This window comes from Oncorhynchus kisutch, linkage group LG12, assembly GCF_002021735.2.
Source record: "Oncorhynchus kisutch isolate 150728-3 linkage group LG12, Okis_V2, whole genome shotgun sequence".
NCBI lineage: Eukaryota > Metazoa > Chordata > Actinopteri > Salmoniformes > Salmonidae > Oncorhynchus > Oncorhynchus kisutch.
The window spans coordinates 33,545,236-33,573,147 of NC_034185.2; the positions used below are offsets into that span (position 1 = coordinate 33,545,236).

Below are 27,912 nucleotides of genomic sequence, written 5' to 3' on the forward strand. Positions count from 1 at the left end.
CTGGAAGGATGAAGTATGTAATGTAATGATTTGCTGAATTGATAAATCCTTGTATCACAATGATTGAGATTGTAGATTGAATAATTGATAAGTGATTGATTTATTTGTATTATTATTCTCATGATTATGATGAACAGTTATGAGCCTAAATGACTCAATCACAATTCCTGTTGAATTCTTATTGAACCTAATTATGTTAATAATGAGTGATTGTTATGATTTGACTTTTGTGATTATGAATTTGCTTGGATACATGTTATTCTGTTTCATTTGTTATGCAGCACAGACAAACTACCCAGTAAATATACCACTTTGTTGCAGTTAAAGGAATTCCTGCCTCAGTCATTCCTCTATCACCTGTTCACCTTCACTATTGTCAGTCATCCTACCTGTCCAGCTACCCACACAGATTCCAATAATCTTTCAATAGCTTTGTCTGAAATTCAAAGAGGTATTTTTTTTATCACCACAGATTCATTTGCAATTTGTTTTTTAACTAGGCAAGTCAGTTAAGAACAAATTCTTATTTACAATGATGGCCTACTGGGGAACAGTGGGTAAACTGCCTTGTTCAGGGGCAGAACGACAGATTATTACCTTGTCAGCTCGGGGAGTCAATCCAGCAACCTTTCGGTTACTGGCCCAACGCTCTAACCACTACGCTACATGCCGCCCCACATTATAGCACTGAGTAGTCATTAGGATCACTCTCTCCACTGTGCTCAACCTGGTCTCAGAGCATGTCGTATTATTCTGTACGTAAATCCGAGACCCCGAATTACAATTCATATAAGTTACGAATTGCATAACGTACAATATGTTAAGAATTTTCAAAACATATGATATTTTACGAATTCTAGCTAGTAGGAGTTAGGGTTAGGAGAAGGGTTAGCTAACATCCTAAGTAGTTGCAAAGTCGCTAAAAAGTATTAAGTAGTTGTACAGTTGCTAATTAGCTAAAAAGTTATCCGTGATGACATTCAAACTCCATACCTTTGGGTTGCTAGAAGTTAGCATTATATCCACCCTACTTTAGTTTTTGCCTTATGGTACCATCTGTGTTATGTAACCATTACAAACGTAACATATGATACTAATTTAAGTCTCCTGGATTTATGTGTACTATGTTACATCTAGTCTGAAACCAGGTTGCTGTACTTGCCAATTTTCATGCACACTTGTCTCGCAGGACATTTGCATGTGAAGTACTCTGAGTCTTTTAAGCTATTTAAAGACTACAAAGAATATTTAATGAAAAGCCCATGGTTCTGTGTAGTGCGTGTGTGTGTAGAGAGAGAGGGGGAGATATTATGAGAGAGCGAGAGTGGTATGAACTACAGTATAAAGGTTCCACATCAGCGCACCATTCGCCCAACGCACGGAGGAGCTGTCCATGGTGCTGAAATAATGCGGCGGCATGTCCATTTCAGAGTGCTCATATTCGGTGTTCTACTTGACGCATGTCAATATACAATCATGTATATTTAATGTATATTTAATGTAGTTACAACATAAAATACGCTTTCAAGTCATGAATTTATTAACATTGTGGGTATAATCAATGACAAATATAATATATGCAATAGGCCAATAATTCAACAAAAGGCTCTAACATTTGTTATGCTTGTGACTCCACTACACATCAACAAGACAAAACGTGGTTTTAGGCACATGGAAAATCAATCCAGTATTTTCGGATCACAACATCATGCTTTTCAATTGACTTCTAATTATTTGCAACACGGTAATATGAATCCTCATGGCAATGCATTGTCTGACGCACCAAAACATACGTTTTACGCCCACAATGTTAACGTAACAGTACAACTTAAACAATGAGAAGTGGAAGAGGTGGACAAGGATATCCATATGTGATTGATTTCTTCTGCATGCTTGGACGATGTAATGACGTGTCCCGAAGCACAGGTTATTATGATAAAGCTTTGCCGCAGGGACCACTATCTGCCAGTTACATGGGGGCTCCCGCATTCAGCCTCCCTTATAAAGAAGCTTTATTCCGTGAGCCTCATCCAAGTGTCAGGTTTTTTTGTAGGACGGCACACATGACAAGGTGTATTAGACAATGCCTTGCCCGTCAAAAATGCTAGTAATCCCGACTTCTTCATGATGAACTTTGGCTGGCATATGCCTCATCGATTTGGAGTGTTGTCATAAGAATACGCCAGCTCGCACTACCATGAAAAAGAGCGTTAGAGACGCACGCGCAGCGCGACCGTTGGATACAATAGGCTTGCACAGCCCTGCTGAAGTCTTTGCTGCAGCGGTCAAGAGAGCAATTATTGAACATGTAATCGTCAAGTTCGTCAACGCTGTTGGAGCTCCGACTCCTCCTGCGTTTTGTCGTTGGTTACAATTTAAAAAAAGGACAGGCGTGGACTGTGGTGCAACGAGCAATAGTGGGTGTGCGCTTTGCTCTTGTTCCTACTAGAGTCTGTTGCGGGGAGAGAGGAGCTCATAATGACCTTTTTACCCGTGTGTGCACCTCGCTCTCACTGACAAGAGCAAAAGAAGACACGGATGATGTGTTTTTACTCCCTACCGTTCTCCATTCTCTCTCGGTTAAAAACAAAGGATTCAATAGAAAGAGCGTTGAAAGATTTTACATAAAGACAAGGCTTTTTTCTTTCCAGTCAGTTGTTTTCGGCAAGGGTTTGGTCCATTGTGGCAAACCGAAAATCAAGATGAAATTTCCCACGGAGAACCCAAGAAAACCAGGGAATCCCAACCCTACGCCAGGTTTGTATTTCAACGTTTTGGAACGTTTTGTCGGTAATCAATGAAAGCAGATTGATTGAGTTAAATGCTTCCAATATTGTGTCCATATAGGTTATTTCGTTTAATTGTACACACTTAAAGTAACATTTGTATCATTAGATTATAGGTGAAGTTGGAAATGTATTGATACACATACATTGGTGTTATTGACATAGACTAAGTCAATTTATAACTGCAGTGATTGAGTGCACCACAAACATGATCATGCATTGCATGACCAATGTCCAACGAGGAATGGCGCATACCACAGCTGTTTTCCTTATTGTGAATAAAGCCTACCTTTAATAACACCTAGAGCCACATGTTGGCTATGGCTCTGATCCCACCCCTAAAGATTATAATACATTTATTGTTGATGTAGATACTACATTTGGTGGGCACTTATGTGCCTAGGGGAAACTGTCTGCCTGCAACGCGCCAAAGCAGCACACATTGTCCAGATAGATAAAGTAGGAGACATGGCGAGGGATAACGCTACCTGCCATTAATGAGCTTAATCTATTCAATTTGATTTGGTGTTTTGTTTTGGTGATTGACATTCCCATCAGATTAGGTCCAGGGATAGGCACGACTCCTTATAGCTAGTCTACCTCATGCTGGTAGCACGTTTCCTATTGCCATTTTATGTATAAATGTATGTTAACATAATTTAGCCACCAATCAAGGTCTGATTCCTAGTTTATGTTGTTTTTGAGGGGAATTTACCATTGCCGGACTCTAGTCTAAAACACATCGGTTGAGGTGAAGGCGAAATGGCTAATGTGAACTGTCAGTCGGTAATATAATGTCATAAAGGAGCACTTGGTGTGTTACAGCTGGTGCAGTATTGTGATGCATTGAGAGATGGGGTAAAAACACATTACCTCATCGGATTTAGGTAGAGCTGGAGCTCTGCATGGGTAGTTCCCGCCAATCCTGCACGTATGGCACGTCAATGCGGCTGTCCTATTCTCGCTCACGATCAAATGTTTACCCAGCCGCATCTCCAGCCACCAGTGCAGCAGGTGCCTATCTGTTTTCATCGGTATGACCTTTTGGGAGAAATGTCAGCCGTGTTTTATGGTCTACATGCAGCCAGCAATGTGTTGAGCGTTGCTCATCAAAAATGATTTTCGCCTGCCGGACCAGTGTCGTGAATGTTTTTCCTCACAGTGTGGTTGAATGGTTACATGAATCACCACCACTAATTAATTATAATTGTTTTCATAATCAAAACCTAGTATACAGTGGGTAGGCACATGAGATGTGGCAGAACTTTGAGGACTCTTAACAGTACATCATGTAATGTTGAAAGTAAGCATCTTGAAGGTGTAAGCATGAAATTGAAGCAACACGGCTGGAAAAAATGTTTGAATACTTTGGCTGTAAATTGTGGATGTTCATAACTACAAAGGCATCACAAGGGGACAAACAGAAAACTCCTGGATTTTCTTCAAATATCATTCAGACAGTACATCATTAGGAAATCGTTCAGCAGGGTAGCCTAGTGGTTAGAGTAGTAACTGAAAGGTTGCAAGTTCAAATCCCCGAGCTGACAAGGTACAAATCTGTTGTTCTGCCCCTGAACTCAGATTTTTTTTTTTACCTTTATTTAACTAGGCAAGTCAGTTATGAACAAATTCTTATTTTCAATGACGGCCTAGGAACAGTGGGTTAACTGCCTGTTCAGGGGCAGAACAACAGATTTGTACCTTGTCAGCTCAGGGGTTTGAACTTGCAACCTTCCGGTTACTAGTACAACGCTCTAACCACTAGGCTACCCTGCCGCCTTGCCTAGTAAAATTAAGGTAAAAATAAAAAATCAAATTAAAGGCTCAGCTTGTAATCCATAAAAAAAAAAACATTCTCAGCCTGTGCTTGGGGCTGCCAGCCATATATGGCCGGAGTATGTGAATCCACTGGCTGATGGAGTGTGCTGATGGAACACTCCATGCCACTGCTCTGAGATGCCTGCTCTTAAAGGGATACTTTGGGATTTTGGCATTCTTCTAGCACACTAGCAGATACCCATGGACTTCCAGTCATTGTGCTAATGCTAGTTAGCAATTGTGCTAACGATAGTTAGCAACTTCCTTCAAACTGCGCGCAGAGACATAAAAATGGAATCCACGATGTCATCTGACTCCGGGGAAGCAGATAAAGGGCCACATTGACAAAATTGTGAAGTATCCCTTTAACAATAATGGGTTTTCAGAAAGCCCACAGAACACATTAGGGATTCACCCTCTCTCTCTCTCTCTCTGCCACCCCGTGCTGCTCAAAACCTCAAGCATCAAGACAAACTCCATTTATATTTCACTGTCATACTCCTGTGGCTGATAGATGGAAATAAATTCTTAAGCCCAAACTGCCCAGAAAAATCAAGCCCAGCTCCATGTAGAAGTCGTACCCAGACAATATAGTAAACTTATTTACATACTGTAGGGTTGTAGGGTTCTTTTAATTCCACCCATTTGCTTACATCTGGATTGTGCAGTATATGACTACATATTCACTTTTCCTATATTGCAGCACCTAACAATAACATGACATGTTTTTCTCTGCAGTGGCGGTCCAGACCAACCTGTTCCCCCCCAAGAAGGTCCAGCCAGGCATGATGAGTGCCAGCCTGGTCCAGGCCAGTGTGGCCACCATGCAGAACCCCATGGGCTGCACCGTGCCCCGGCTCTCTCCATCGCGACCTGCCAGCATGGTGGCCAGCATGGAGGCAGTGGGCGAGGATGGCTCGCCCCTTTTCACGGTCATGAAGTGGAAGACCGTGGTGGCGGTGTTTGTGGTGGTGGTTGCCTATCTGGTGGGGGGAGGCCTGATGTTCCGGGCCCTGGAGCAGCCTTTCGAGAGCAACCAGAAGGTGACCATCACCGCAGAGAAGGCGGCGTTCCTGCAGAAGCACCCCTGTGTCTCACCGGCGGAGCTGGAGGTGCTTATCAAGGTAAGGAAAGACAACAGCATCCACTAGGTCAGTCTGAAGTCAATACTGGAGCTCTCCTGTCTCTTTCAGCTCTGTCTGAGGTCCCTAGTGGGGACTCAGGTCAACTGAAACTTGAACTCTGTATCGAACTCTGTATCGATCCAATGTTATTTAAGCCCCTCCCCCCCCTCCCCCACACACAGACACATACACTATACAGTAAACACTGCCAGCCATCCTGAAATTGGATACAAACCACAATAAACAGGCTTGTGTATCAACATAACTATAGAGTCTAGCTGTGTGTCAGACTGAATTGAAAGTTACCACTGACCACCACGTTGTGGGTGACTGTGTACAGCACTGTGATTGATAAACAGGGTACGAGTGTGTTATTTTGACCAGTATGCCCAGCAGTCTGAGTGCCAGCATGTGACGTCGTTCAGGCCTTGGCTGCCACTACCAAATGCTCCTAACTGTGATGCCTAAAGACACTCGTTATTGCTAGCGCCTCACAGGGAATATGGTTGGCATAACAATGGCTCAGAGACACGACTGAGGAGAAGTGGAGAATAGATATCAGAATGGCCAAATGCCAATTCCTATATCTAGGTGGATGTGTAACAGAGGTGGTTCATGGAACCATGCTTGATTGATCTGGAAGATTTGTGTTATCTCCCCAAGCGAATGCCTAGGCTTTAGCTCAGGAGGCGAACACAGACTTAGTTTCAAACATGTCTGTCACATATGCATGGCAATACTTCATCTGTACCATGGGATAGCTATGATAAATGCCCATACAATGAAGAATACATTATGTAACTGTCAGCACCAATATACATTTGTTTTTCTTTCATCAGGCCGATAGCTTATAGGAAAGTTGGCAGGGAACCCTGTCACTGTAATTGTATGCCTTTTACAGGAAGTCATTCTGTAGATTTCCTTATTTAGAGTCACCTTGATCAATTTGACTTGCAAGGGTATGCCTGCCATTTCTTCAAGTCCTGCTCCCTTTTAGTCTATATTGAGACAAACTTGGACTGAGCTCAAGACAGCTTCCAGAAAACAACAGTTGCTACAATCTAAGGTTTCACCTCCTGAAAAAGAAACAATGGAAATAGGTTAATCTGGATAGGAGGAACATCATAAACTGAGCATTTGACTTGTACTGTAGCACTCTCACTTCTGCAAGGGCCGACAGGGTTCTCAGGGCCGAATGCTTCCAGCTCCTCATAAAACAACCAGAGTGACACTCAAGTGTTTGGATGAGCCAGATATTGACGCCTCATCCATGAAAACCCTGGATGATAATGGATGGCACCAGGCCAAGTTTCTCCTGGCCGGCTCAACAACAATACACATTGAAACACACAGGTGCCAGTGTGAATTTTAATCATGAGTGAATTGGAAACACTTTGTTTACAATAACTCAAGGATCTTGGGCTTGGGCAATGATTGGATGTGAGAAGGTTTGTAATTGTTTTTGAACTGTTTTAACTGCGAAACAAGAGGTGGTAATTCATCTTAGTTACGGTAGAACTCTGAAGTAGTAGGGAAATGGGGGCAACCAAGGGGGCAATCAAGAGGTCAAACCCTTTACTCAATACTTTGTTGAAAAAACTTTTACAGCATCTACAGCCTCGAGTCTTCTTGGATTGACAAAACAAGCTTGGCACAAGCTTGGTATTTGGGGAGTTTCTTCAATTCTTCTCTGCATCAAACCAAAAATCAAATCAAATTTATTTATATGGCCCTTCGTACATCAGCTGATGTCTCAAAGTGCTGTACAGAAACCCACCCTAAAACCCCAAACAGCAAGCAATGCAGGTGTAGAAGCAGGGTGGCTAGGAAAAACTCCCTAGAAAGGCCAAAACCTAGGAAGAAACCTAGAGAGGAACCAGGCTATGTGGGGTGGCCAGTCCTCTTCTGGCTGTGCCGGGTGGAGATTATAACAGAACATGGCCAAGATGTAGAAATGTTCATAAATGACCAGCATGGTCAAATAATAATAATCACAGGCAGAACAGTTGAAACTGGAGCAGCAGCACAGCCAGGTGGACTGGGGACAGCAAGGAGTCATCATGTCAGGTAGTCCTGAGGCATGGTCCTAGGGCTCAGGTCCTCAGAGAGAGAGAAAGAAAGAGAGAAAGAGAGAATTAGAGAGAGCATACTTAAATTCACACAGGACACCGGATAGGACAGGAGAAGTACTCCAGATATAACAAACTGACCCTAGCCGAGTATAGCCCACAAAGATCTCCGCCACGGCACAACCCAAGGGGGGGCGCCAACCCAAACAGGAATATCACATCAGTGACTCAACCCACTCAAGTGACGCACCCCTCCTAGGGACGGTATGAAAGAGCCCTAGTAAGCCAGTGACTCAGCCCTGTAATATGGTTAGAGGCAGAGAATCCCAGTGGAAAGAGGGGAACCGGCAAGGCAGAGACAGCAAGGGCGGTTCGTTGCTCCAGAGCCTTTCCGTTCACCTTCACACTCCTGGGCCAGACTACACTCAATCATATAACCCACTGAAGAGATGAGTCTTCAGTAAAGACTTAAAGGTTGAGACTGAGTTTGCGTCTCTCACATGGGTAGGCAGACCATTCCATAAAATTGGAGCTCTATAGGAGAAAGCCCTGCCTCAAGCTGTTTGCTTAGAAATTCTAGGGACAATTAGGAGGCCTGCGTCTTGTGACCGTAGCGTACGTGTAGGTATGTACGGCAGGACCAAATCAGAGAGATAGGTAGGAGCAAGCCCATGTAATGCTTTGTAGGTTAGCAGTAAAACCTTGAAATGCAATTTTGGGGCTTCACCATGTTTCATTGGAATGTAAAGCTGTGTGTCATCCGCATAGCAGTGAAAGTTAACATTATGTTTCCGAATGACATCCCCAAGAGGGAAAATATATATTGAAAACAATAGTGGTGCTAAAACGGAACCTTGAGTAACACCGAAATTTACAGTTGATTTGTCAGAGTACAAACCATTCACAGAGACAAACTGATATCTTTCCAACAGATAAGATCTAAACCAGGCCAGAACTTGTCCGTTTAGACCAATTTGGGTTTCCAATCTCTCCAAAAGAATGTGGTGATCAATGATATCAAAAGCAGCACTAAGGTCTAGGAGCACGAGGACAGATGCAGAGCCTCGGTTTGATGCCATTAAAAGGTAATTTACCACCTTCACAAGTGCAGTCTCAGTGCTATGATAGCCCTATTTCAAATAAAATAAAATAAAAATTGATTTGTCACATACACATGGTTAGCAGATGTTAGTGCGAGTGTAGCGAAATGCTTGTGCTTCTAGTTCTGACAATTTTAGCCCTATTTTGAGAGGTGAGGTATCATGATCTCTTTCAATAAAGACAGGAAAGGACGATGTCTTTATCCTAGTGAGATTGCTATGGCGAACACCGCCATGTTTAGTTTTGCCCAACCTAGGTCGAGGCACAGACACGGTCTCAATGGGGATAGCTGAGCTGACTACACTGACTGTGCTAGTGGCAGACTCCACTATGCTGGCAGGCTGGCTAACAGCCTGCTGCCTGGCCTGCACCCTATTTCATTGTGGAGCTAGAGGAGTTAGTGCCCTGTCTCTGCAGATCCTCTCAAGCTCTGTCAGGTTGGATAGGGAACGTCACTGCATAGCTTTTTTCAGGTCTCTCCAGAGATGTTCGATTGGGTTCAAGTACAGGCTCAAGATCATTCAGAGACTTGTCCCAAAGCCACTTCTGCATTCTCTTGGCGATGTGCTTAGGGCCGTTGTCCTGTTGGAAGGTGAAACTTCGCCCCAGTCTGAGGACCTGAGCGCTCTGGAGCAGGTTTTCCTAATGGATCTCTCTGTACTTTGCTCCGATCATCTTTCCCTCGATCTAGACAAGTCTCCAAAATCCCCACAGCATGATGCTGCCACCACCATGCTTCATCGTAGGGATGGTGCCAGGTTTTGTCCAGATGTGATGCTGGGCATTCAGGCCAAAGAGTTCAATCTTGGTATCATCAGACCAGAGAATCTTGTTTCTCATGGTCTGAGAGTCCTTTAGATGCCTCTTGGCAAACTCCAAGCGGGTTGTCATGTGCCTTTTACTGAGGAATGGCTTCTGGATAATTATCTGGATAATCTGGATAATCTACCATAATGGCCTGATTGTTGGAGTGCTGCAGAGATGGTTGTCCTTCAGGAAGATTCTTCCATCTCCACAGAGAAACTCTAGAGCTCTGTCAGAGTGACCATTGGGTTCTTGGTCATCTCCCTGACCAAGGCTCTTCTACCCCGATTTCTCAGTTTGGACGCGGCGGCCAGCTCTAGGAAGAAACTATGGGGTTCCAAACTTCTTCCATTTAAGAATGATGGAGGCCACTGTGTTCTTGGGGATGTTCAATGCTGCAGACATTTTTTGCTACCCTTCCCCAGATCTGTGCCTCGACACAATCCTGTCTCGGAGCTTTACGGACAATTTCTTCCAACCTCATGGCTTGGTTTTTGCTCTGGCATGCACTGTCAACTGTGGGACCTTATATAGACAGGTGTGTGCCTTTCCAAATCATGTCCAATCAATTGCATTTACCACAGGTGGACTCCAAACAAGTTGTAGAAACATCTCAAGGATGATAAATGGTAACAGGATGCACCTGAGCTCAATTTCGAGTCTCATAGCAAAAGGTCTGAATTCTTATGTAAATAATGTATTTCTGTTTTTTATTTCATTTTTTACAAACATTTCTAAAAACCTGTTTTTGCTTTGTCATTATGAGTTATTGTGTGTAGATTGGTGAGGACATGTTTTTATTTAATCAATTTTAGAATAAGGCTGTAACGTAACAAAATGTGGAAAAAGTGAAGTGGTCTGAATACCTTCCGAATATTATCTAAGAATAACAAAGCACCATGAGGCCTCGTATTTAACGTGAAAGGTGAATATTCTGTGGCAGAGCAGAGAAAAGGGCAGATGATAATCATGATGAGGTATTGTGTATAGACTGATGAGGACATGTTTTTATTTAATCCATTTTAGAATATGGCTGTAACGTAACACAATGTGGAAAAAGTGAAGGGGTCCGAATGTAATTTTTAAAATTTTAATTTCACCTTTATTTAACCAGGTAAGCTAGTTGAGAACCAGTTCTCATTTGCAACTGCGACCTGGCCAAGATTTAATGCTTTAGTGCATAGGGAGCATCTGCATTCAGAGCATCTGCAATCCCAAATGCATTTCCACCAAAATATACTACACTGACATTAGCTGAAATAGGAGTGTCAGACATAGATGTACTTTGTTTCATGAGTGGATCTTTGTGACTTGTATACTGCAGCATGCAAGTTATTTTGTAATCTGACAGTTAACATGGGATTTCTCATTGAACCATCATCTTCTGAGTGCTTTACGTTTGATAAGGATCTCCAGGCGTGTTTGTCGTTGGTTAAAGCAACAGTATCCCTTCTGATATATGCACAGGAAGGCTAAATTTAGCCGTAAGTCTTAAAAGCATCTGCTGGGGAGTCAATTATTCATTAAGGGACTATAGTTCTGAAGGACCCACGATGGATGGAGGTGTGGCTTGGGGAATGTCGACTGCTCTTCCGGGTCTCTAGTCTGGTGTGATTAATGCTGCTTGGGATTAAACCGAGCACTCATTACAGTACCTTGTCCATCAGACCTTCAAAGTCCAGTAATGTTTCACATCGTGTTATAAGCATAGCTTGATGTACTACAGCACCCACAACAATCTAGCGACAAGGTCTTTCCATCACACTGATTCTGGAGGATCAATATAACTTTTTGGGAATATTTTCTGAAGCCATTGGGTTACGTGGTCTTTTTCTCTGACTCATTGTTTGGGTACTGGATATTTCCAGATGATATTGTTCTCAGCGGACTGAGTCAGCATTGTCAAACATAAGGTAGGTTGCAGCCTGTAGTGTAGACTGTAGCAGGCTGGGGGACTCTCAGAGGGAGGGATTGGTGTGTTATGGTGTGTCACTCCATCCCACTGAGGTCCTACCATGGTGCTTTTACTAATTACCCAACACCAGGGCCATGATTCAGAGGTGTGGAGTGTGTCTGTGCGAGTGTGCATTGACTCACCCACTCACTTCCTCTTCCCCCGCTACCCCCTCTCCTTCTCCAGCATGTCTCGCTTGAGGGTATGTTTATTCTTGGGTTTTCATGCGACTGCTGACACATTCCCTCTGCTGACACAGTGATGAAAGTTGCAAAAGGCCTTTAACATTGGGGGGGGGGGGGGCAAACCCAGCGGGCAAAATATGTCCCACGACCTTTACTTGTCTGATAAGATGTGACCCAGTTATAACTGCTCTTTGTTAAAACGGGGTAAAGATTTATTTTCATGACAAGATCAATACTTTATGGGAAAGACAGATAATCAGATTACAACCAGATGAAGATGTTTTTTCGCCCTGGTTGTTAAAAATATATTGACAAATGTCCTTATCTAACCAATATACAACCTGACCATAACCGTTATGGCATAACTTCATAAAATACGTAATAATTATGTAATTGCAACCTGTTTTGTCCATACTCCCTTTTGACTATTACCACTTTAAATATTATTTTGGGACCTGCATTCATTTACATACTTAATAATGAAACCTCAACTTTCCTATGTCCTCGGATTAGGGCTCGATTAAATCTGTGGAAGATCTGCATTGTAGCACGGTTGAAATTGAAGGTGATTTCCGATTGATCCAACATATGCAGCGTTTACTGTGAATGCAGTCTCTGCGAAAGTGTAGAGATCCTGCCCAATGTCAGCTAACATATACCGTATGCACATATTCTAATCATACAATATATCTAAGAATAACAAAGCACTATGAGGCCTCCTATTTAACGTGAAAGGGGATTGTTCTGCGGCAGAGCAGAGAAAAGGGCAGATGATAAGCAGTTCTGGGACATGTGCCAGGCTGCTGCTTTAGTGTCTTAGCCCTGAGGTACAGCCTATTGGACAGGTAGGGCAGGGCAGGGCTTCATCCAGACTACTGGGTCGGAGATGTATACCTATGTCCTCAGCATTCTCTGTCAGTTCTGTGCCGGCGACAGTGATAGCCTCCTCCTGTGAAACCTCTAGAATCGTTTTTCCTCCAGCTGTTTATGGGGTTAGGGGAGTGACTTTGAGTATCCATCCACTAAAGAATCAAGTCATGTCTAGTCTCTTGCTGCGTTGCACAAGTGTCAATAACATAATGTGACAGTATAACTGTTTGCCAAGTTAGCTTGGCAGGCTTGCATACGCTACTGCATGTGGTGTCAATAGGTCCTGACAGTAAGCATGTATTGGTTACTGAGAAAGCCTTCCACAAAAGCTACTTTTTAAATTAATATTTCAGAGTGGAAATATGGTGTTGGCTGCATCTGAGGAGATTACATTAATATTATTATAAAAAATAAATAAATTAAAAAATGGGGGGGGGGGGGGACATGTTCAGGGTGTCCTGAAGCAAACCACATTCAGCTAGAAATGCTAAACACCTTTTATTTGTCTTGAATGCTGCTGCGCTGCCCCAATGTCAAATCTTCACCAGTCCTCTGATCCAGGGATTCTCCAATTTGGTCCTGGGGGCTCCCCTGGGTACCCCTGGGTGCACGTTTTGTTTTTTGGCCTAGCACTCCACAGCTGATTCAAATAACCAGCTCATAATCAAGCTTTGATTATTTGAATTAGCTGTGTGGTGCCAGGGAAAAAACTAAATGGGCAACCGTGGGTGAAAAGAGTGAAAACAGGTTTTTTAACATTTTTGCAAATGTATTACAAATAAAAACATAAATACCATATTTACATAAGTATTCAGAGTGTTTAAACTTTAACATCAGGAGTTTGAGTAATCTGATACATTTAAAAAGATTGGTGTGAGCATGTTTAAAACCATACCTATTTGGGAATATACAGTGCATTCGGAAAGTATTCAGATGCCTATTCTAAAATGGACTAAATAAATATCATCCTCAATCTACGCACAATACCCCATAATGACAAAGCGAAAACAGGTTTTTATACATTTTTGTACATTTATTAAAAATAAAAAACAGAAATACCTTATTTACATACTTATTCAGACCCTTTGCTATGAGACTCGAAATTGAGCTCAGGTGCATCCTGTTCCTTGAGATGTTTCTACAACTTAATTGGAGTCCACCTGTGGTAAATTCAATTGGTTGGACATTATTTGGAAAGGCACACACCTGTCTATATAAGGTCCCACATTTGACAGTGCATGTCAGAGCAAAAACCAAGCCTTGAGGTAGAAAGGAATTGCCCATAGAGCTCCGAGACATGATTGTGTCGAGGCACAGATCTTGGGAAGGGTACCAAAAAATGTCAGCAGCATTGAAGGTCCCAGAACACAGTGGCCTCCATCATTCTTAAACGGAAGAATTTTGGAACCACCAAGACTCTTCCTAGAAACAATTGGGGGATTGTATTTTCTTTGTTATATGAGGTATTGTGTGTAGATTTATGTGCAAAAAAAAACATTTAATCAATTTTAGAATAAGGTAACAAAATGTGGGAAAAGTCAAGGGATCTGAAGACTTTCCATATACACTGTAAATGTAAATAATGAGCTGGGGAATAGGATGGAGCTCTTCAACCAAGGTGCATGAATTGAGAAGCAAAGATGCAAGACAGTGGAAGTTGATCAAATACTTGTTTGTTGTTAAAGTCCCTGTGAAGTAAAACATTTAAATTTTCTGTGTTCTATATATCTTTTCACAATATGAGGTTGGAATAATACTGTGAAATTGTGATAATGATAATGCCCTTTAAGTGTAAGAGCTGTTTGAAAAGACCGCCTGAAATTTCAACCTGTTTTGGTGGGATGGAGTATTGGCCTGCCTGGTGAGATCACCATTTGCTGAATGTCCTCTTAGCTTCATGTAGGATGGGGCTCAACATTTGTTATTTACATTTTATTTAAAGATAGAATCCTTAATAGAAACAAATAACAAAGCGACACCCTACCTCTGTTTTGGTAAAAAGCTGAGGGATGGGCCGGGAGAAATGTAACCACTCTCAGATTAACAGACAGAGCTATGGATGCTGTCACGAACCGGCTCAAAGCCCGTAACAAAAGGGAGACAACGTGGAGATAAGGAGTAACAAAATATAAATGTATTAAATAAGTAACTAAGTATAATATACAATGATGTGTGTAATCAGTAATCACTAGTGTAAGTGAGTGTTTTGCATGCATGAATGTGATAATGCAGGGTGTTGAAAGATGCTAAAGCAAACAACCAAAAACCACCAAGACACACAACAAAATCGATAAAGGTGTCTGCATGGAGAGAGTCTTCCCCATGAATGGGGAAGTGGTGTATTTATCCTGGGAGACACCGGGCCCAGGTGTTTCCAATGTAGCTGACGATCCTCCCAACTCCGCCCACCAGCATCCTAATAAGGAAACAACAAAGAGAGAATACGGCAGACAGAGTGGGAGGGTCGTCACAATGCAAGGACTGACCATCCATGATATCAAAACTATAGTTTTAACATGTTTGGAGGCTATACAGTGTGTGTTTACATTTACATTATTTACAAACATTGGAGTAAAACAACATTTTAATTTGGGTTCTGATGGGGGTATGACAGATGAACTGAGATCATTAGGAATTTATACGTTATATTCTTCAAGAGTCAATGGGTATATATCATTCATTTCTAAGTCAAAAAATGGATGAGGCAACTAAAGATTCTTGCTTTAAACATCGTTTTACCAAATAAGTTGACTGAGAACACATTCTCATTTACGGCAACAACCCATTGTAGGGGATAGGAGAGAGACAATGAATAGTAAAGTCTTATCATAGAAAAAAATAAGCTATTTTGTACTTCAAAGTTTAGCGTGTCCAAAGATCTGAGTCAGAGTTCTTGCATTATATAAGGATCATTCAAACAAAGTGTGGGACAGATGTAAAGTAGACAGTGTTGGGTAGGTTACTTTCTAAATGTAATCCATTACATTTACTAGTTACCTGTCCAAAATTTTAATCAGTAACTTTTGGATTGCCCGAACTCAGTAATATAATCGGATTACATTCTGTTACTTTTTGATTACTTTCCCCTTAAAAGGCATTAGAAGAAGACAAAAATGTATGTTACCAATTGAACGACATCTGTTGCAGGATAAATCAGTGTTAAAGTTTACATAGCTGGCCATATATAGATGTTAAATTTTACTTAATGGGTTGGTCATGTAGGTTACTTTTAACCCATCGCTTTCTACAACATATAATAACACGATTAAATTATATCTTCACATTAAAAACTAAAGTCTATCAGAATCCCAGTCATTCCAATAAATGTTATACCACTTGATCTTCAGGAATAGGACTTGGAAATATGGAAGTATAGATTAGCCAAATTGTTTTACCTGAGCGTAACCCCCAGAACTAAGGACTTGTTAGCCAGCCTTACTCTGTTGTTTATGATTTTGTTGTCATGGAGGGCTTATTGGGCTCATTGATTCGAGTTGAAAAATAAATATTGCGCTCATGGAATGGAGTGCTTTGAGCGCCACTGACAAGTGTCTATTTACATGTGAAAAATGAATGCCATATGCTGCATTTGCTATGGGCCTATTGTTTACCTTTTTGTTGGTGACACTTTGATATCTTTATAATATGCAGCTGTTTAAAGTGGAAATACACTGATAAAACAAAAACAAAATAGGCACCCCACCTCTGTTTTGGTAAAAAGCTGAGAGATGGGCCTGGATATATGTAACTACTCTCAGATTAATAGACAGAGCAATGGATGCGAGGACTGACCATCCATGATATCAAAATTATTGTTTTAACCATTGTCATGACTTTCCCTCCTGGGTGAGGATTAGAGAGAGCCCTCTCTCTCCCACCAGTGAAAAAGGGGTGTGGGAGGGTGGGGGAAGTTTGGCAGTTTTATGACAGTTGTAAATACTTTGCAGGAACTCTCTCTCCCACTCTGCAGAAATTGAAGTAAAAAATCCCTTTGTTACAACAGAGAGAGACTTTGCAGTATTGCAAAATAAAAAGGTTGGACATTGAGACATTATTCCCAACACAAACAGATGTGGGAATTGGTCGGGAGGGACTTAAAGAACAATTATCTCAGATCAGTTGTTGTTTTGTGATATCATTAACTTCTCTAGGGTGGGGGCAGCATTTGGAATTTTGGATGAAAAGCGTGCCCACATTAAACTGCCTTCTACTCAGGCCCAGAAGATAGAATATGCATATATTTGGTAGATTTGGATAGAAAACACTCTAAAGTTTCCTAAAATGTTAAAATAGTGTCTGTGAGTATAACAAAACTGATTTGCAGGCGAAAACCTGAGAAAAATCCATTCAGGAAGTAGGATGATTTTGTTCTAGTTTTCTATTCATAGCCATTACAGTATCCATTGACTTAGGACTCAAATTGCAGTTCCTATGCCTTCCACTAGATGTCAACAGTCTTTAGAAATTGTTTCAGGCTTGTATTCTGAAAATGAGGGAGTAAGAGCAGCCTGAATGAGTGGACCCTGCCGTGTCACAGAGCTTTTTCATGCGCGCAACCATTTTATATTGACGACGTTATTGTCCAGTGGAAATATTATCGATTATTTAGGCTAAAAACAACCTGAGGTGTGAATATAAACATCGTTTGACATGTTTCTATGAAATTTACAGATACAATTTGGATTTTTTTTGTCTGCCTGTTGTGACTGCATTTGAGCATGTGGATTACTGAAGAAAAAGCGCGAACAAAACTGAGGTTTTCGGATATAAAGAAATACTTTATTGAACAAAAGGAACATTTATTGAATAAATTATTGTCTTCTGAGTGCAACCATATGAAGATCATCAAAGGTAAGTGAATAATTGTATCTCTATTTCTGACTTGCGTAACTCTTCTACTTGGCTGGTTACTGTTTGTAATGATTTGTCTGCTGGGCTATGTCCTCAAATAATTGTAAGGTATGCTTTTGCCGTAAAGCATTTTTGAAATCTGACACCGTGGTTGGATTCACAAGAAGTTAATTTTTAAACCTATGTAAAATAGTTGTATCTTTTCTGAATTTTTATAATGAGTATTTCTGTATTTGAATTTGGCGCTCTGCAATCTCACTGGATGTTGGCCAGGTGGGATGATAGCGTCCCACATACCCTAGAGAGGTTAAGGACGGTACAACCAAATAACAGTAACTCTACAAATGTATCCAAATGTATACAAATGCATCCCAGTTATCAAATTTACATCTAGATGTTGTGGAACTTACATGATTAAATATCAAACTATTTGTGAGAAGATGAAATGTGATTTTAGCTTTCTAAATAAGAATTGTCTTTCATGTAAAATTTTACCGAGTCAATAACCATGCCCACATGAGCACAGACATTATGACAAGAGGAGGGAATGCCCTTTTTCCCCAAGTGTTTATAAAAGGACTCCTAATGAAATTTACATTAGACCAGACAGCGTGACCAGACCCGCAAAACAACAGTCTCAACGTCAACAATGAAGTGGCAACTCTGGGATGCTGGCCTTCTAGGCAGAGTTGCAATGAAAAAGCCATATCTCAGACTGGCCATCAAAAATAAACAATTAAGATGGACAAAAGAACACAGACACTGGACAGAGGAACTCTGCCATCCCGGACTCGGCTCTTCACTGTTGACGTTGAGACTGGTGTTTTGCGGGTACTATTTAATTAAGCTCCCAGTTGAGGACTTGTGAGGCATCTGTTCCTCAAACTAGACACTCTAATGTACTTGTCCTCTTGCTCAGTTGTGCACCGGGGCCTCCTACTCCTCTTTCTATTCTGGTTTGAGCCAGTTTGCGCTGTTCTGTGAAGGGAGTAGTACACAGTGTTGGTCGAGATCTTCAGTTTCTTGGCAATTTCTCACATGGAATAGCCTTCATTTCTCAGAACAATAATAGATTGACAAGTTTGACAGACTGACAGCCATCCACAACAATCACAATCCGTAAAGCGCAAATAGCTAAATGAGAGAGCAGCAGTGTGATTCACATCAATACACTATGTAGATATCAATAGTAAGTGATATCCGTATAGCCGTAGACTACAACACTGCTGTCTTCCTTACCTCCAAGTGTTTATTCAAGTTGCATAATCTTTGGATGCCGACACCAGTCCCATCATTGGAGGACATACCTTGGACTGTAGCCTACAAAAGCCTATTCCTGTGCTTTCCCTGGGATCGATCAAACACATTTGGTGTGTCATCATAGTGGTCTCTGACTTGTGGTCAGACTCGCTCAGGTGGAAAAAACTTTTTTTCAATGCCGATTTGAATGTGACGAGTACTCATCTATTTTTTCAAAAGTATCTGTAATCTGATTACAATATTTTAGCTGGTAACGGATTACAGTTACAGTTTTTTTTGTAATCCCTTACATTTAACGGATTACATGTCACACGTTACTCCCCAATGCTGAAACTAGATCAATGCAGTAACGGCTCATATTAGCTATCAGATATCAGACTGTCAGTTTGGAAAGTGGAGTTGATTGCATGTGTAACCAACCAGATTTCATACATGGGTCTCCTGTGAATCCCAATCCTGTGTTACCCCGCAAAGCTAAAGCCGGGGAATTTGCTCTGAGAGTTAGAGCAAGTCTTCAGGTCTCAGGCAAGGTTAGTTAACACTCAAGCATGGTTTGCCAAACCACCTCTGTTGTACTCTACCACTGGACTGTCATGGCCTCTCCTCCTCTGCCCTTGTTAATTTGTCCTTCAACTGCATCCACACACCTATCCCACCATCTCTCACACCCTGAGCTACATCCTGTTGCTCGCCACTCCGAAGCTCCATCTGGCGTGCCGGCTTCCTGCCGGGTAGACTGGCCGACTGGCGCAGATTGTGAGGGCTGCTCAGGGCATGGTGGGCATCATGTCCCCCGCCCCCCCCCCCCCCCCCCCCCATGGTACCTCTCTCTCATTGTGGCACTGTCATGATGATTCACCATGCAGAAGCGTCATCAGCAGTAAGCTATACAGCAGTCATATGTTACGCAACTGGCTGCTTTAGGAAATCACATTGGAAGGTTTGATGGATCCTTATGCGGAATCCCCCCTGAGAATTCATCTATTCAAAATGCAACTATAGGATCACTAATAGACAGACTCTCAAGAGACTCTATACCACCAAAAATTGCTGCAATTCTGAACGTAATGCTATCATCTTTACCCATTTGATGTAGTCTATTTTTTATGGTCTGATGAATGTCTTTGTATGTGTTCCCAGCACTCTGTAGATGCAGTGAATGCTGGGGTCAGCCCGATAGGAGACACATCCTATAACTCCAGTCACTGGGACCTGGGCAGTGCCTTTTTCTTCGCTGGAACCGTCATCACAACCATAGGTAATGGGTTTTAGTGTTGGATTAGTACTGCACACACCTGTTACAGTATTGGTCAGTATTATCGAAACTTCATTGAGGCCTATGTGATCTGTCACATCTGTGGTTACTCTCACTGTTGCTTGTTATTCTTGACCATCCATTCAACCCTTTATTTACAATGGTCCTTTCAGGAATAGGCAATAGATCGTTCTCGCTGAAACAGTGATAATAGTCCTGGCAATTCACCTTATTTACACTTCGGCCATTGTTCATTGACCAAAGTTTTTTGCAGGGTAGAAAGTGAAGTGCTCCGTTGAAACCAATTGAAAAATTTCTTAAGTGTGACCTGTAGACTAAAACCACTGCACACAGTAAAACAATATTATTTGATTTGGGATACTCAGAAAAACATTACTAGAGTATTGTCATTGTCATCTGCCCTGATTTGAAAAGACGGGACAGTTTATTAGCTACCCACGTTAGCTGGTAGAATGTTCAGCTATGAATCAGGTCTATACCTGCAAACTGCATTTGAAGGTTTCTTATATGAGATAGATATGGGATTGGTATGTGAGTGTGAGTCATCTGTCAGATGAAATGAAGTGAGCTGCTCCACTCCTAGGAATAAGGGGGTGCTGAGAATGTTTTGTTGATGCTCTACAGATGGCTATATCGGTCCGCTAATACAGGACTAGTAAAGGCCCCAGTGCACTACTTTTTTCAGGGGGTGCTGCAGCAACCTCATCACCCCTACTTTCCACAGCTATGGTAGTTATTGTACCAGGCAGTGTAGGTGTAGTTCAAGCCAAGTGCAAGGGCTGATGAAACATTCTGCCATTTCACCTGAGGTAATGCTGTTTACATTGACTAGAGACAATCAAGACTTTAGGAGCCAGTTTCCCAGATCCAAACTAAAAAGCATGCTAAATGGACAATGTCTATTAAAAGTGCTTTTTAGTCCAGAAATGTGTTTTATTAATCCGTGTCCGGGAAACTGGGCTTATAGTTTGTGTTAACTGTGTTGAAATCACATGATCAATCATAGCATTGTCTTCAACAGAACCTTCTAAACCATTAGCACTCTTGACTACTGAATGTCTTCAATTTGATGGATGGTGCAAGGAGGCATTTTACTTCTTTGTAGATAGCAGCATGTGTATACGTCTATGGTGGAAAGGAGATGGAATTGCTATTGCATAAACCCACTGTGGTTGTGTCTGCCATTGATAAGAAAGAGATTCAAGTCTCATCACATCCAGAAAACATGACCTTCTCTTTCTCGGTTTCTTTCACAGGATATGGTAACATTGCTCCCAGCACTGAGGGCGGGAAGATTTTCTGTATCCTATATGCAATATTTGGCATCCCTCTGTTTGGGTTCCTGCTAGCCGGTGTGGGGGACCAGCTAGGGACCATATTCGTGAAAAGCATCGCCAAGGTGGAGAAAATGTTCAGGGTAAGTTCACAGCATACAGTAATCCACAACAACATGACAAATAGAAACAATAATGTTTTAATGTATTATGAAAACTGTGAGGACTGTTTCTATCATCACAATGACTTTAAATGTGAGATATTGATAGGCTAGAGAGTAGAGAGACCTGGGTTTTTACCCAGTTGACAGCAGTGGTGTAGCCAGAAATGAGTTGGTGGGTGGGCCTGCAACAGCTAACTTCCTTACACATGTTGCCATGGGGCAAAGAGAAACATGTGCAGTTTTATAGCTGATCTTATGCTATTCAACACAGCTCATTAAAGTAAAAAATATGTAGATGTGTTGACTGTGATAAAGGCACTTGATCATGAGCTGTTTTGTTGCGCTAAATGAACAAATGAAGTAGACAGTGGAATGGTGTGTGTAGCCATAGAAGCACAGTGACATGCCTCAATGGAGTCATATTCGTGGCTTTTTGGGGTGTGGCTTTCAGTTTTTTCTTCTTGGCAACACATCCTGTGAGAGTGAATGGCATTCCAATGCGTCTGTTCTGTTATATTTAATCAAATCTGACTAATCCAGTGCACTGCTTGCTATGAATTATATCTGATGGTGTTTGCATGTTTAGGTAAAAATACATAATGTCGCGTTTGGAACACTGACACTATGTAAATGGCATAAAATATAAATAATAATAACAACTTTTTTTTTTCTCAATCTGAGTGGGTGGGCCTATGCCCCCAGGTTGAGAGTGAAAGTGTTCAGTACTGAGTGAGGTGTTATCATCTACTAATGATGTGTGGGCTCTACATTATGGGTTGTTAATGAGCAAGGGGTGATGGCTATTGTGCTTTATTCTGATTGGCCCAACAGTTACCCTCCGCTCTGTTCTGGCCTGTGGTGTGCTACAGTGTGTTTACATTTCTCAGAACAGGAACACCTAGTGTGAGAGCTGTACTGAGTGAGCTGTGCCTCTGTGACAGCCCACAGTCACAATCACCATTACGCCTCGTTTGAGCTAATCATGCATCTTATGCATCTTTAGCTTATCACCAGGCAGTGTCAGAGTGTGGAAATACTGTAGATGCCACCTTGTCAGAGTCATGAATCTCATCATGCGAACGCAGTAGTGACTCCACCACAGAACGACAACACATGGTGCACTCTGGTAGAATGGCCTTGGCCTTATGGCCTGTGTGTGTGCCTGTTCTTCTGTGTGTGTGTGTGTGTGTGTGTGCGCTGTGTTTGTTTGTGTGTGTGCATATGTGTGTCTTCTTCTCCTCTCCCAGCATAAACAGAACCAGATCAGCCAGACCAAGATCCGAGTGGCCTCCACATTGCTCTTCATCCTGGCGGGTTGTATCCTCTTTGTCACCATTCCAGCGGTCATCTTCAAACACATAGAAGGCTGGACTGGACTGGAGGCCATCTACTTTGTTGTCATCACTCTGACAACTATCGGAATAGGAGACTATGTGGCAGGTGAGAGCTAGATGAATTATTAGTTCATGTTTCTGTTGTGAGTAATGCTATAATGAGATGATTATCTGAAAGAGATTCTTACTTGAATAACAGCCATTTTGAGTCAGTTTTCTACACTAAGACATCATAAAGGCTCATACAGTACATGCTAATAACAACTAATAACAACTCGCTATTGTTATTTTACTGCTGCTGTTCATTTATTTGTTAATTTTATTTTCACATCTATTTTTTACCTAACACTTATTTTTCTTAACTGCATTGTTGGATAAGGGCTTGAAAGTAAGTATTTCACTGTAAGGTTTGTATTTGTCGCTGTGACAAATCAAATTTAATTTGATTTAATACATCCTTTTAATTAAACAGTTACCAAAACTGTTGCGGCCATTAATTTTGCTTCAAACTTGGTTATGGTTGGAGGAAATGACGTCCTGCACCCCAAAAATCTGAGGGGGCACAACATACGTGAATAATTATTCTTAATTCTACGTAAAATATATATACATATTTTCTGCATATCTAAGCATACCTCTTGAACTGTCTGCATTCTCCTGGTGGTTCATTTGATAAATAAACTAAATATGCTTCTCTGGATCTCTGCTAAAATCTGTGTAAAAGAATGTGTCTTATTCAGTACATTTAGTAATTGCTTGCTTTTCTAAAGTCTATCAACCTTGCCAGCAGGCATGCCAGCTAAGCTACAGTAGTTGGTTAACTTGATTGATAGCTTGAAATGGCTTCTTGGTAGCCTGGAAACCTATCTAGGCTAGCTAAAGCCAACTTTATAAAATTGCTAGGTGGCTAACAGTATTACAGAGAGAAATCAGCAAAATATTTAAATAGATATACGTGTATATACATTTTTTAAACGGGACAAATCTGAGGGGGCAATTGCCCCTGTGCCCCCTATGGGCATGACATTTCTGGTTGGAGGACCTACTTTTCAGACATTTTCCTAACACAACTTTGCAACTTGTGCTGTGCCATTATTACAAGGGCTCAAGATTCCTCCTTAATGGAGGGTGCTGATATTTGAGACATGCAGTTGTTTCTTGTCATAGACGTCGACGTTTAAAAAAGGTAGTTGTATCAGGAGGCTCTCATTGCTTGAGCTCACTGACCAAGCTGCTGCAACACCGCACAGTTGATTTATTTCCCAATCACTATTTGACATACAAGCGCTTGCCAGAGAAAATTAGCTTTGTTCGTTTCTGTTCTCTGGATTTTAGCCCATCAGCTTAAGATATTCAGGTAGAAAATGGGCCAATAGAATCAGTGTTTATCAGGGTCATGTTTAATAGTCACCTAAATGAAGAAAATAGACTGATCCAGGGAGGGATTACCTGCACTTATCCAATAAGAAACCCACATTTTTGTTTACCATTTAAAAATGTTTTTCTATGGTTAACTCTTCTAAACATGACCAATGTCTCTCATCATGCTGACTGTTTCATTGTTTGTTTACATCCTATAGGAGGGGACCGGAGGGTCGTGTATCGTAATTGGTATAGGCCTCTGGTGTGGTTCTGGATTCTGGTGGGGTTGGCCTATTTTGCTGCTGTACTGAGCATGATTGGTGACTGGCTGAGGGTCCTGTCCAAGAAGACAAAAGAGGAGGTAAGATAATTTACTTGTATGTGACATTATATGACCATACTACTATGGTATAGAGCTGTAATGGTATAGTTGAACACTACATGGGCTTAGTATTTTGTCAAATGTCCCATTAGAAGAACATTAATTCTTCAGGATTGGTGGGTCCCCTGCGGGAAGGTTGAGCTAACATAGGCTTATGCTATTAGCAGGACGTTGTAAGTAACAAGAACATTTCCCATAACATAGACATATCTGATATTGGCAGAAAGCTTAAATTTTTGTTAATCTATCTGCAGTGCCCAATATACAGTAGCTATTACAGTGAAATAATACCATGCTATTGTTTGAGAAGAGTGCACAGTTTTGAACATGAATAGTTATTAATAAACAAATTAGGCACATTTGTGCCGTCTTGACGCAAAACTTTGAACAGAAATACAATGGTTCATTGGCTGAGTCTAAAACTGTGCATATACACTGATGCTCTCTAGTGGCCAAAATCTAAATTGCACGTGGGCTGGAATAATACATTATGGCCTTTCTCTTGCATTTCAAAGATGATTGTTCAAAAAAATTACAAAAAAACATTTGTTTTTTTCTTTATATTATCTTTTACCAGATCTAATGTGTTATAGTCTCCTACATTTCTTTCAAATTTCCACAAACTTCAAAGTGTTTTCTTTCAAATGGTACCAAGAAAATGCAAATCCTTTCTTCAGGGTCTGAGCTACAGGCAATTAGAGTTGGGTATGTCATTTTAGGCGAAAATAGAAAAAAAGGGTCCAATCCTTAAGAGTTTTAAAGGGTTAAAATAGACATTCAAATGGTTAAAACATGGAAATAGTTGTTGTTTGCTTTCTTACCTTGAAAGGAGAGACTGCAATCTATGCTTTCGTTTTGTTTACCTAGCTACTGCCACCAATTCTGTAATTTGGATTAACTATCCAATTGCGTTATAGTATTTTATGGTGTGGAATTACCTTGGATTTATTTTCCTGTGCTCTAGGTTGGAGAGATCAAGGCCCACGCGGCCGAGTGGAAGGCCAACGTGCGCGCCGAGTTCCGGGAGACGCGGCGACGCCTGAGTGTGGAGGTCAGCGACAAGCTCCAGCGGACCGCCACCATCCGCAGCATGGAGCGCCGCCAGCTGGGCCTGGACCAGTGGGCCGTCTCCACGGACATGCTCTCCCCGGAACGCCGTGCCGCCTTCAACAGTCTGGACACCAACCCCTACAAGACCTCATCTCAGGAGAGCATCGACATGAAACTCAACAACCTGCGTCTAAGGGGGGCAGAGTGTGATCCGCGCCGGTCCGAAAGTGTGGCCTCCTCAGACGACAACATCTTTAATCGCCTGGGTTCCGTCACCAAGCTGGCCAAGAGAAACAAGAACCGCGAGCTGAAGAAGAATATCCCAGATGAGCTACAATGCAGGCCCTTTAGTACTCCGCCTATGGAGATGGGGAAGAGAAAGGAGGAAGAGGAGGAGGAGGAGGAGGAGGAAGATGAGGGGTTAGACAAAAAGTTCAACACCAGCATGTCCGATCTGCCACTGTTCGTGGAAGTGTGCAAGCCCCAGAATGGTTTCACAGTACCATTCATACCACTACAGACCAAAGAAAAAAAGACTGAGGGGGAAACACTTCAACTTGAAGAAAAGGAGCTGCGTATCCAGATGGATCCTTAAAAATGTCGGTTGTTCCTCTGAGGTAAAGGATGTTTTAAATGTCACCACCATATGTGCCTTACATTTCTGTCACGCCTTTGTGTGCTTGATATTGGGGGAACTGTTGTGTCCCTGTGTGCTATGTAATGTTATTCAATATTCACTGTGCCCTAATTATCTGAAGGAAAGACATTAACCTCATACGTTTCTACAATCACCTGGTAAAATATTTTTTAGATTTGAGGTTCTTGTGGTACAGAACAACCAAAAAGATGGTTTATTTGGAGTGAAAGACAAGATGGCTGCTATTCAGAAGAGTCGATAATAAAGCGAGTAAGATGCTTTGATGAGTCTGACTTTTATGTACGTAGTGGACTTCGACGAGACGGTGCTGCTCCTAAATACACATCCGAGGTCATTTTAGGACAAGAGAACTGAGCTGCTGAGAATAGAGCAACAATTGAATAAGAGCAACAACTGGAGACTCACCTGGATTTGGTTATTGTGAAATGTATGACTTTGTTCTCATTCCGTCACGACACATAAACTCTGAAAATTTATGAAAAAAAATATAAAAAACAACCACAATGTTGTCTGTGCATGGTCCTTGAGCTAAACTGTCTAGAAGGTGTGTGATTACGCTATTAAGTTCTTGAACTTTCATTAACACAATCTCAGGGCTTGTGGTCCTAATGTTGTCGTTGAAATGTTTCTAAAGTATACTGCATTCACACTTTGTAGCATTAGAGGCGCTTTGGTTGCACTTAGAATTGCTTTTCTGAAGATGACAGCTTATGACAATGGAACGGAAGGTAAGCCATAATGCAGGAAGGAAAATGGCCCCTAATGGCTTAGACAGGATACTGTCAAATTTGGGAGACGGAGGTTTTTTTTGGCGCAAACTTGTATGATACATCGATACAATGATTTGCTTGAATACAGTGTGTTACTGTTGGCTGACATCTTTGTTATACTTGATTTAAGTGTACCCTGTAACGTTTGTGAAGTACATTTATATGTTCATGTTACAGAGGAGAGGTGATGACACTGAGAACGTGCATGAGTCAAACGTGCACTCTGCGTCTTGACTGTGGTCTACTAATTGTATTACAATAATGTCATTACAAACCCTTTAAGGTGCATGGGTTAAATAACAATACCTCTACGCATCTCTCAATCTCTCTCACACACTCTCTCTCTCACACACACACACACACACACACACACACACACACACACACACACACACACACACACACACACACACACACACACACACACCAAAAATGTTATGTATGTACACAGTCTTCCCATTATTTGTGTTTGCATTGATATGGGCGCAGCATTAGCCTAGTGTGAATGCAGCTATGAACTTTCAATCTGTGTTTGTTATAAAGAAACGCTACAAAGAAATGCAACATTTAAAGCTTAAATAAGATATAGAACTAAAAAGCATGGTCTTTTCCAAATATATTATCATGCTATTTAGTATTAGTTGTATACCACCACATGCTTCACAAGACGATGCTTAGCATAGCGTTTTGTAACTGCCCATGTTGAGGTAGAATGGGCAACACCTGCTCAGTATTTGGACGTTGTTCACAGTATTACACTTGTGCCACCATTACATTAAATGTAGTGAGTGCCTTTTGGAAATAAATATCACTGCTACTG

At 41.5% G+C, this 27,912-nt stretch overlaps 1 protein-coding gene across 1 annotated transcript; it reads left to right on the plus strand.

Annotated features, from left to right (window-relative positions):
• The first annotated feature begins 1,985 nt into the window (after nt 1–1,985).
• On the plus strand, nt 1,986–27,912 carry LOC109900295 (potassium channel subfamily K member 10). The gene is made up of 7 exons (XM_020495988.2): nt 1,986–2,757; nt 5,343–5,728; nt 19,963–20,080; nt 21,355–21,515; nt 22,784–22,976; nt 24,451–24,593; nt 25,579–27,912. Exons 1-7 carry the CDS (start codon nt 2,703–2,705, stop codon nt 26,257–26,259), a joined length of 1,737 nt encoding a protein of 578 aa, XP_020351577.1. The 5' UTR covers nt 1,986–2,702; the 3' UTR covers nt 26,260–27,912.

Coding starts and splice junctions, on each gene's coding strand:
- LOC109900295 (XM_020495988.2), top strand. CDS start 2,703: ATGAAATTTCCCACGGAGAACCCAAGAAAACCAGGGAATCCCAACCCT. Junction 21,516..22,783: donor AGGTGGAGAAAATGTTCAGG/GTAAGTTCACAG, acceptor CTCCTCTCCCAG/CATAAACAGAACCAGATCAG. Junction 24,594..25,578: donor CCAAGAAGACAAAAGAGGAG/GTAAGATAATTT, acceptor CCTGTGCTCTAG/GTTGGAGAGATCAAGGCCCA.